The sequence below is a fragment of the Candoia aspera genome, chromosome 1 (genome assembly GCF_035149785.1).
Source record: "Candoia aspera isolate rCanAsp1 chromosome 1, rCanAsp1.hap2, whole genome shotgun sequence".
Lineage (NCBI taxonomy): Eukaryota > Metazoa > Chordata > Lepidosauria > Squamata > Boidae > Candoia > Candoia aspera.
This window is the reverse complement of record NC_086153.1, coordinates 313979500-313991334: the sequence shown is the minus strand read 5'-3', so window position 1 is coordinate 313991334 and position 11835 is coordinate 313979500. Positions and strand designations below refer to the sequence as shown.

Sequence of the window (11835 nt, the reverse complement as noted above, 5' to 3'; positions counted from 1 at the left end):
TCGATTTAGATTTGTTGGTTTTATAACCCATCTTTCCTCCAGGAGCTCAAGTTAGCATACATAGTACTCTGTCCTCTATTTCTTCCTCACAACAAAAACCCTGTGGGGTAGGTTGGACTGAGAAAGTGAATGGCCAAATCAGCAGTAAACTTCCATAGCTGAGAATGGACTTGGGTCTGCCCAGTCCTAGCCCAGTCTCTTAATCACTATACCATACCAGCTATTGTTAGCCTAACCGATTTAGCTTGTTCCATGGGACTGCAGTAGAGCACCATACCTAACCTCAAGCTATTGCAATGGCTTCCACCAGATTTGTAAGGTATTGATGGAATAGAGTGGGTGGGTGGGATCTCTTCTTCTATGGTATCTTTAAAGCAACCTTCATCTAGAAGTCTTGGAACTACAATTCCAAAGGTCATAGTACTAGGGAATTCTGGAAAATGTCATTCCAACACAACTGGAGGGTGCCAGGTTGGAAACAATTGCTTTACAAGTATCCAAATCCTCTTAGACAGGATCTTGAGAATCCTGACCATGTTTTGACACAGTACTCTACTTTTTCAGCATATCTACAGTGTCATTCTACAGTATAGAGTCTCCATGACTGTACTGAATGAGGTATGTAGATATTCTCCAGGAGCAATATTTTCCCATCTGTTATTTTTGGGCAAGTTAGGTCTCTCTGCCCTTTGTTTCTTTATATTTTTCTGATGATCATGAGTCTTTTGGAAAATTCAGCTGTTCTTTAGGAAGTTCACGTTCTTTTCATGTCCTGCTGTATTAGAATCTGGCATGCATTAGTTAATTCTAGCTCAGTTACACAAATAAAATTTGATCCAGTAGTGTTGGTTCTTTCTAAAGTTGTACTTCTCAGTCTGTGGTTCCCAAAATGTTATTTTTATTGAAGCAACAATGGACAATTGTAAAAGTGCCATGAAAAGGAAAGAAAACAACAACAACAGGCTAATGTCCCATCTGACAATTGACAGTAAAAAAGCTGCAATATCCATGGACTTTTAACCACATATGAAATACTAGAGCCAGGAACATGCATCCCTATTGAACATACTGGTATATCTGCCATATAAACATGCAAATATTTGTTCCAAAACATATGTTACATTGACTGGCATTTAGCATAACTGCTGAGGTTATCATCTAAACTACTACTAATAATGCTACTGCTGCTGTTCCTCTTTCTTCTTGTGGCTGCCTATTTATTTGGCTATGCTAAGAACATGATCTTGCCCCCATGAGTTTCATATACTGCCCACTTCTATTGAAACTGTATGACTTCAAAAAAAGGCAATCAATGGATCAAAAAGACCAGTGCATGGCTTATATAAAGTATATATGCTATAAAGCTTTAAAAAAAGTTTAAATATATAAATATAAAGCTTAAAAATATTTTAAGCTATCCATATTTCAGCCTGGGATCACACATCTCTGAATAATTTGTTCCTTATGGAACTGTAATAAGAGCACTCTAACCTAGTTTCGCCAACCTGGTGCTGTCCCAACATGCTGGGATTATAACTGATATTATCCGCAGACTACTATGTGCTGTTCCAACACATTCATAAATTGCTAGGTTGGGGAAAGCTGGAGTAATTTTTGGGAAATGAAAATATTAGTTCCTATAATGAATATATGTGTTATTAAAATCCATCATGTAATGAATCTGAATCAAATCACAACCATGAAGCTACCTTTCAATTAATAAGGATGACCACTTAGAATTTCCAGATTATAATTAATTACATTTTAATGCATGTTTGAGAAAATGTATTTTCATAGAAATGTATCTTAATTAGCAAAACACTTAATGTCAGAGCTAAAACTAAAGCATGCTACATACAGCGACATGCTTGTATTTACAACTATCATGTACAGACTTGATTAAAATTTATATAGTGTCTATCAGCCATCCAAGGCACGGTATGGGTGATCATCCATTTATTTCCTCACAACAATCTTGTGAGATAGGTCAAGCAGGGGAAGAATGAGTGGCCCCAAATCACCCATCACACTTTATATCTGAGTAGGAATCTGAATGCAGCCTCTAGTCAGTCCTGTAATGCTGCACCACACCAGCTCTTATCTCAGTAGCTGTAAATAAACTGCTGAGTTAAAACTGGCTTTTGGTACAGATATGCTAACAGGCAAAGATCAGTTTACATTCGATTTTCATAGGGTCATTTGTTTAATGTCCAGAAGGATTTTCTACCCAAAGTAGCAGCTCCTGAGAGCTTTTGCTGGATCTTGTTTCTCAACTAAGGCTATGTCTAAAGTGCTCTTTTCATTCTGTTTCCTCTCCAACTTCACAAAGGTCTTTGTTCTCTTCAATCTATCTGTCCCCCAGAGAAATCATATGCAAAACATGAAGTTTTTCTAGTCAAATGCTTCAACAAATAGCAGAAAAATGAAACAATGTCTGAGCATCATATCTGTACCACCCAAGGTAGCTTGGAGGAGATCTGGCCCCCAGTTTTAACACGGGAAAATGAGGCAGCAAGGAAATGCTGGATACTCTGCAAGATGACTATACATTGTGTGTTACATTCCATCCCGACTTCACTGTTGCTTCCAGGGTTGATTTATGAGTTACCCAACTGTGCCAGGCAGTGGGACTTTATCAAATACAACTTCTGCACAAATGGAAACTATCCCAGTTAGGCTTCTGTCACAAGTCTATAGTACCATGATGCTTAAAAACTGACGATGGTGGCAGTGTGGCATTTCCACGAATGTTTAGCACACTCAGAATGCTTTTCAGCTCAGCACTGGATAAATTGCCCTTGATGAACAAGATGGCAGACAAATGTCTCTTGCTGTATTGAAGAGAGAAAAACAAAGCATGAGAAACGACAGAATAAAATAGGGAGAAAAATGGTCAGATGAGATCAGAAAAACAAATCTGGCAATTTCAGCTTTACATACATTTATAAAAGACAACAACAGATATTCAGAGCAGACAGAAACACACTTCAATATGCCTCTCTCAGCCACAAAGGTAGCACAGAGAAGAAGGATGAATGCAAAAGAAAGAAGCTCATGCAACAAATATTTCCTGTTGGAGAGCAAAGTGTTGCTTGCTTTTTCAGGATAGAAGCTGTGCCCCTAATGCTATTGCTACTCATTATACATGAGGACTAATAGAAACTCTGGATCATCTTCTTATTTTATTTATTAAATTTATGTCACCGCCCGTCTGCCCCAATGGGGGACTCTGGGCGGTTTACAAGCTTAACTGAAAGGATTGATGCCTTCATTGAGAGTATGACTCACCATGTAAAATTCTTTGTGTTAAGTCCTCTTCTTATCTTTTACTTTCAATCAGGGATGTGGCAACAAATTAGTATTTCTTAGGTTGTCTCCTTTTTCTTTTCTTTTAATGCAGTTGTGAAAACAGGCTTTTTGATACTGGAGTATCCTAAAGCTACCACTGCTCAGATGACAGACATGTGGTTGAGTCAGACATTTCCCTTCCTTACTGCCTACATTTCCTAGATGGATTATACCATCCAACTGCAGCAGACTTTGAAGTATATCATGAAGGGTAGTTCAAGGATGATCTACCTTTTCTTTCTGCCTGTGTCCTGCCTAGGAGCCACAAAGTGTATGGCTGAACAACTGCTGTGTGACTCAAATCAGTGCCATGGAAATGTTCAATTTTTTATTTTATTTTATGGGATTGAGGCACAACATTGGTCCCTTAAGCCATTTGAAGGGAACCATTTTGGGTCCAAAGACTGGCTGTAACATTCTGGAAGACTAAAAGTTGCAGAGTAGATTGAGCTATCATGCATAAATGGAAAATGGTGTATAACTGTAGCAGGGCTGATGATTTTAGGGAGAATTTTAGTGAATATAACCTTACCACTCTTAGTGAAGTAAGTCAGGGAAGAATCTTCACACATTCATGCTTTAATGCACAATTAACCATTGATTTAATGGAACTTGTTTAATTGACTCTGGATTTATGGGCAATATCTAAGCAGGGATATACCACAATGGAATATTAGTGGCAATGGCTAAGGGCAAGGAGGTAGAGTGGAAAGGGTGGCCCTGGGAAGATCAGGGGATATGCTGCACTGAAACAGCAGCATTAGGGGTAGTGAGGGAAGGTGCTGGGAAGTGCAGGGGGGAATGGACAGGCTGATGGGAACTGCTAGTTCAATGGTGGCAGCAGGGGGAAGGGAAGGAGAGGAAGATGCTGGGAAGATCAAGAGATAGATAGGCAGGAACCTTGTTGTTAAGGTTAACCCTCAATTTTATGGGCATTTAGCCCATAAGGGAACCTCTTCTCCCTTATTAGTCTATTAAATGGAAGGTTTACTTCTATCAGCCTTTTTGGATGGCATGTTAGATCATATCTGATTATATGATGTCAGTGTTGCACTGCCTATATTATAGAAACTTCTCTTAGCTAAGACTCCAGGAAATGCCAAACAATTATACAGAAAATTCTTATTACGAGATTAATTTCCAGAACACTTGAAAAAGTGATGATCTTTTATGCCAAAGAATGTTCAATACATGAAGGGATTCTATATCTGCAAATATCTACTACTGCTTTTATGTGCTGATTAAGTATTTGCTTATTCACCTGTGGGTGTGAGAGTTAGCTTTCACACTGTCAAATAGAAACAACTTGATAGCTGATCTGACCATTGTCAAAACAAGGGACAGATGGAATATGTCCACTCCAACAAAGGTATTGGACAGCCTGTTGCACAGGGCAGGCAAGAGACAAAAGTGCGTAAGTGTTCAAATCTTGATCCTGTAAATTTAACAACACTTGCTGAAATTAACTGGCTGGTTTCAAACAGCAGGCAGGACTGAAATCAGTTAGGCAAGCTCACACATATCCAAGAACGTATAATAGACAGTATTTTATGGAACAAGACTTAAAAAGCCATAATAAAATAATTCCAGTGACTGTGGTTGGTCAGATCTTCTATCAAATTGTTTCTGTCTATGGGAAAATTAGTTCTCACAGTGGACACAGCAGAATTTGCTGGGCGGAGGGACTTTTAGAGTTCGCAAGAAACTTTGCTGTCTTGTTTTCAGCAAATGTGGTTAGAGGGGACTCTGAGTGATGTAAAAATGGGATTCTGTTGCTGGAAATGGGATGCTGGGAGATGCATGCATTGCCCCTCCCTAGTGTAGATGGTGATGTACTGGCTCAAAACCACAGAGGAATCAACTGGTATTGGATTAGTGCTTAAAAGCCAATTTCATAAGGTTTCCCCCTTACCTGATATCAGGATATTTACTGGCAAGTACACTGACTTCTACCATAATAGCATTTGGATCTTGAAGTCTGATGATTTCAGACAGGCTTGGGAGAACGGATTTCAGCCATTTGGCTTTAGACCCCTACCAAATTAAAAAAGGTTGTTTAAATATTTTACTCTGCAGATTCCTGCCAATTATAAGTTCTCTCACCCATATAGTTTAGGATGCTCAAAATCAGAGATGAGCAAACTAAAGCCTGCATGCACCCAATTTTTTTTTTGCAACCTCTGAAGACCACCTTCCCCCTCTCAGCAGCCTCACTGAAAAATAGAAGTATGCTTTTCAATTTAAAAAGAAGTCAAGCAAGAACATATATTGAACAATGATTAGGCGAAGCACATGTATTTTTTTTAAATAAAACCTAAATCCCCAAATTGGAAAGGGTGGTACTGAAAATTTCAGTACCATCCTCTCTAATGATGTAACTGGACTACTACAGGACCCAAAGCTACAAAGGCTAAAAATAGTAGGAATACAAGGTATACTTGCCTAATTGGAAAAAAGATTTCTTACCCCTGCTCTAAACAGAGAATCATTGGATAGGGAGTGGCAGAGCATCCTCTAAGTTAGGTGGAGAGACCACAACAGCAGTAATTTGAGCCTAGTCTCCCTGGAGTTTCTATTATTCTTTAGGACAACCTTTCCCAGTCTGATGCCCTCCCATATGTATTGGACATCTATAAACAGAATTATGGAGGATGAAGATGGAAAAGCAGCTAGTTCTGAAACATTGATCTACATTTACTGGCAGGAATTTTCTCAACTTTCAGACAGGAATCTTTCCATGCCCTGTTCAGAAGTAGAGAATTTTTGTATGCAAAGCATGTACTCTGAACTGAGCTATGTGTATTCCACCAAGCATTAAGCCACAGCTCTTAGTCCAGCAGGAACCTTTTGGTAGGTCATGGGATTCAGGTTGGAAAGAGATGAGAGTAGGCTTACTGAAGACTCAAGTTCACCTGTCCCCCTTTACTGCCAACATATGACTTCACAAGGTAGATACAAAATGGCTACCTGAATTTAAGCCTGTTATCTCTTTCTCCCAATCACCCATTTGCTAAAGAACAAAGCTTTCTCACTCAAACCTGGAGGTGGTTACTGGATGCCCCAAGGTCAACAAGGCATCCAGACTGGAATTACAGGACTGGAGATGTGGACTTACATTCTCTGAGCAAAATGTGTACAAAATGGAAGCATTCCTTCGGATAAGTTCAGACAGCTGGTTTTGCTGTTCTGGAGATCTGAAGCTGACTTTCTTCTTCAGAAGCTGGAAAATGTATGCTTGGACTAAAAAGAGGTGAATTTTTTCCATGACAGCCTGTAGCAGAAGCAGCAAGTGGTTAATTCTCTGAGATCAATTACAGGGAAGAAAACAAATTCTACTATCAGAGTTATAAAAGTGCTATCAAAGACCTTCTTGATGTACATAACTGGTTTTCTTAAGACAAAGTGGCTTCTATGGCCTGGGGGGGAGGGGGGGGAGAGGTGCTCTAGACTAATGGTAGGTTGGCTTCCGGTGGGAATGGTGGACTGAACAGCTGTGCTTGCTGGTTCAGTGGGCGGAACTGACAACACGGTAATTTTTTTCTGGTTCAGGCAGGTTTTCCTGAAGCCCAGAAACATTCTCCGGATCAAGGAAAATACCTGGAATCATCCCATCTGTCCTCCGGATGGCTGCTTGAAGCCAAAAGATCACAAACAGCGTTTCGCGTTTGACTGGTAAGAGCTGGCTGGGAGGCGGGGACTTCATCACTTTCCAAGCCATGCTGTAGCCTTAAAGGGGTACTAAGACCAGCCACCCCATTTCTAAATCACCAATTTGTATTTTTTAAAGTATATGTACCCCAAGAGAGGCTTTTTACAGTGAGGAGAAGCTGGTTCTTTTGGTGCTTAACGTTATTTTGGGGATTACATTTAAAAAATTCTTTTAAGTTTTGGATTTTGTTTTCCTTCCAAAGGAAATTCTAAAGATTGAGAGTAAACAATTGTCTTCCTTTTACTATTTTTGTACTAAATTTGAAGATATTAGCATTTTGCTACCCGTTGAATAGGCTGTTTTGAACTTTCAGTTTTCTGCTTCTACTTCCCCTGGGGAACTGTCTGCATATCTCACTTTCACTTGTGTAAACACATTCCGGAATCCTTTCATATCTTTGACTTTCGCTGGTTAAGCTCCTAGGGGGCGCCATAATCTACTGTGTGAGACATGGAGGATTTCAAACAGATTGTTTCTGACTTTCACCAGGATTTTAAACTGATTTCTTCTGACTTCTATCAAACTTTTATGCATGATATCCAGGACATTGTGGAAAATATGAGATCTAAAATGTGCCATCAGGTTGGGGATGTGGTGGATGAAACTGAGGAATTTAAGAGTGATAGAAAGGTTTTTTTTAAGACTGAGATTGGAATTTTTATCAAGATGCTGAATGAAGATTGGATAGTTGAAGAATGTTCATCTGGTTTGCTTTAAGGATTTGACTGATGCTGTTTGCCTTTAAAGATTTGGATTTACTGTTTTGAATTGGCTTTGTTTTTTGGGTTTATTAAGATGAAAATTATTAAAACTGTTGTATTAGGATTAAAGAATGTTTATCTGGTTTGCTTTAAGGATTTGATTGATGCTATTCCCTTTTAAAGACATGGAATTACTGTTTTGAGTTTTGTTTTTTGGGTTTATTAGGATTGGGATTATTAACATTGTTGTACTATTAAGTATAATAGCAAACAACCTATGTGCTTTTTGATATAGAAATTTATAGAATAGTGGTAGGAAGGGAATAATTAAATATTTTTCTATTTGGAGGGGAGCAAGATGTTTAGCAGGTTTATATGATTTTTTTTCTTTATTTTAATATAAGGGGGAGTGTAATGGTACTTAGTGATTTTTATTATGCATTAAAGTGGAATGACTTGTAGAAATAATGTGGTGTTTTGGTTTAATATAGAATAAGAGATTGATTATGGAAATGTTTGTATATCCTTGCTGTTAAAAGTCGGAAGCCACATCTTTTTGTAAATCTGAAAAAAAATTCTGTGTTTCTGCACTTTTTTAGTTTTTTTCTTTCTTTGTAGTTTTTTTTATAGTTTTTATTCTTCTCTTGAAACCTAATAAAATTTATTATAAAAAATAGACTAATGGCAGGAAACCCTTTTTAATGCATTTCCTTGAAAAAAAGTCTGTGTGGGCTACATACTAGTGATGTGAGTAGGGTAAGAGCCGAAGGTGGGCAAAGAGAGAGCTGAAAGTAATCAGAAACTACAATATTACAGGATTGTAGGGTGCTCCCTTTTTCTTCCTCCGAGCAAGAGTATGTTTCCTCTCTGTATTACTCCATCTCTACATCAGAGACACTCCTATCTCTGGAAGCTGCATGAAATTTCAGCAGCAAGGGAATGGTGACTAGGTTTACAAATGTTTTTGTTGGCAAGACTGACTGTTTTGCAAAGTTGAAGCCTGCATTTGTCCTGAGCCACTACAATCTGCACATTTTATTCCAATCTCATAATTAAAATAAAGAAGCTTCTTTAAGAACATAGGAACATGCTTTTCATCAAGTCAGTCCATTGGTAAATCTAGTTCAGTATTGGATATCCCAGGGATGAGCCATATATGGCTCTTCAGCTGTTGCTGAATAAACAATTCCCAGCAGCCCATCCAGAGTGACTAATAGTGAGGGATGCTGGGATTCACAGTTCAGTAATATCTGGAAGATCCTGTATGGCTACACTGATTGCAAAAGCCAAACAGAGTTTCAAACATGCTTTTTCAGCACTACCTGGTGCTGGTGAGGATCCTGGTGAGGATTAGAAATGCATAACATGAAGTCTGCCACCAAGTTACAGTTGCTGTAGATTATTAATAATTTCACAGAAAGCTTAAAATCTCCTGTTTGTATTTCTTACTCAGTATATAAACTGGAGTCATCTCATATAATGAATGTCTCACATCATTGGATCTTAAGTTTGTTCTTCAATAGTTTGTTTTGAAAATATTAGGATGATTATAATTATTATGATTATGAATGATGAGAAATAAACAAACCGCTCATGCTGCTCATCAACCAGTTCAAAATCCCATTAATACAGTGGATTATTTTAGGAATGCATATACCATCAATTTGATGGGCTAATACAGGGAAGGGGTGTCTGTTAAACCAGAATGTCTGTTAAATCTGGGAATTACTCATGCATTTTGAATGTAATTTATTCATGGGTATTTTAAATATTTTACACATTTTATGCATGCATAAAATAGGAATGAGATTTTATACAGGTGTATTTTACACACGCATAAAATGATAGACAGGATTTATGCATTCATAGATTCTGACCACTGCATCTTTGCTAAAACAAAGTTTGAGATTTACTATCCAAAGTAGGAAGTAAAACAAATGGGCCTTTGCTTGGGAATTTGTACTGGATTTTGGAAACAAACTGTAGAAGCTGAATCTTGTCACCAGTTGCTGCCTTGTTAACACAGATCAGGAGCCTTCCAAGGCCATAAAGAAAACAGACAAATTCTGATTGAAAGCCTAATATTTAAACCTCAAGCACAGATCTATATATCTGCCTTGATTGCTGTGTACTGAAATAGGCAAGTTTTTGGTTAATACATGGCAGCATTTTGGAGTGCTGGAGTGCTGCCAAGTATTTTTAAAAAATAGATGGAAAGAAGATTTAAAGAAGAAGAAAATAATTGGCCCACCATTTTGTCACTCGTAAGGATTCCAAAGATGCACTTGCTATAATTGTGAAATGAAGTAGGGGTGGGGGGAGGGATTTTTGCTACCTGAAAAGTGCTGGATATTTCTCTATTTCCAAAAGAACAACTTTTCTCATCCAAGTAGCAACTCATCTCTCATGTTCTCAGATCAGGACTTCAGCAAACATGTATTTATTTTATTTTATTTATTTTCTATCCCACCTTTATTATTTTTATAAGTAACTCAAGACAGGGAACATACCTAATACTCCTTCCTCCTCCTCTTTTCCCCACAACAACAACCCTGTGAGGTGAGTTGGGCTGAGAGAGAGTGACTGGCCCAAGGTCACCCAGCTGGCTTTCATGCCTAAGGTGGGGCTAGAACTCACAGTCTCCTTGTTTCTAGACCATTCCCTTAACCACTAGAGACTGGACTAATCTAGTCTTTAATCTTTAGAAAACCCAGAGTCCTTTACTTTTTGTCAAACTAGCTGTGTTCTTCATCTGATTCCATCAGGGATAATATATTGGAATCCAGACCAGAAAAGACATATCTTTAGAACTTGGGGTGAGGAGTTTACCTCTTTGGGTTGAGGTCATCTTGATGATAATGAAAGGAAAATGGCCGATTTCAGCGTTTAACTTGTAAGTTGTAATAAAAAGCCTTCAAGTTTTCCCCCTCCCTTAACGTAGTTCTCAGCAGCTTCTGAACTTAGTTTGTAACATTTGCACTGTTCTAACATTTGGAGGCAGAAAACAGTAATTTCAGAAAGCTGTAACTATGTGCGTACCATCTGAAATGATTCCATTTCTACCCTTTGGTACACTGGTCGTGAAGGCTTTTGTAATGTTTCAAAACCATGTAAAACATGTTTAACAGGGGAGACAGGTAGTGATGGAAATACACATGCATGCCATGAAAAATGAAGCTTTTTTAAAACCACATTTAGTTGTCCAACCAAAGGTTTAGGTTGCAAGAATTGGCTCACTTCACTCTTAGTGCTAAATTTTGAAAAGCATAAAAATGTTTGCACTTGTAGTTCCTTGCATCAGCTTACCTGGCGATTAGGGTTTTTAAGCATCCTGAATAGACAGGTATGGGCTTCCGTGACTGAAATTATTTCATCCATAATGTCAGTGCAGAAGACCGATTTCTTCTCAGTAAACTTTTTAAAAAGAGGCTGAGGAGCAAATTTTAAAAATTGTTCAGTTTTTTGAAGAGCAAATCCACATAAATCCCCCTTCTTTCTTTGGGGAAAACCATATTATTAGGTATTTTTCAAGCACCACCTAATTCTATCACCTTATTACATGACTGGGAAAAACTGCAAACTAAGACCGTTCTACTGTCCCTTCTCCTTCATGGCTACAGCCATCACAGAGAGGTGGGAAAAAGACTCTACTGCTTCCTTAATGCACATTATAATTTATTTATGGTAAGTATTTTCACACAGCATTTCCCATACATTCTTAAGATGGTTACAGACTTGTCTAATTACCTTTTTATTTACTTTCTAGAAATGTTCCCCTGGGAGACAACATTTTGCCACTGAAGATTAAAGATACAAGCAAGGCTAACTATTCCATCAGGGACAATGAGTAGTCCTCTGGGGTAATGACAGACCTGCTGCTATTTGTCTTAATTCCCTCCCCCACTCCTTGCCATTGCCCTCCAGTGGAAGAGAAAACTGTTTGTGTTACAAAGACTTTGCTTTTTGCAGGAAGGTAGGATGAAGCTGCTTTTCCATCCTTAGAACCGAACAGAAAGTCATCCATTCACTTTCACTGAATGGAGAAGGTAGGTTTCATCTGATGCTTTGCCTCAGGCA

General features: G+C 38.3%; 1 protein-coding gene across 2 annotated transcripts in view; it reads right to left on the bottom strand.

Moving 5' to 3' along the window:
- Positions 1–881: 881 nt before the first annotated feature.
- TNFAIP2 (TNF alpha induced protein 2) overlaps positions 882–11835 on the bottom strand; it is a 33620-nt gene continuing 22666 nt past the window's right edge. For both annotated transcript variants that reach the window (XM_063290368.1, XM_063290369.1), the window contains exons 9-12: positions 11065–11187; positions 6464–6619; positions 5261–5382; positions 882–2831 (exon numbers count right to left, since the gene is read on the bottom strand). In XM_063290368.1, the coding sequence (XP_063146438.1) occupies positions 2684–2831; positions 5261–5382; positions 6464–6619; positions 11065–11187 (549 nt within the window). In that variant the 3' untranslated portion in view covers positions 882–2683. The remainder of the gene's footprint in view (positions 2832–5260; positions 5383–6463; positions 6620–11064; positions 11188–11835) is intronic.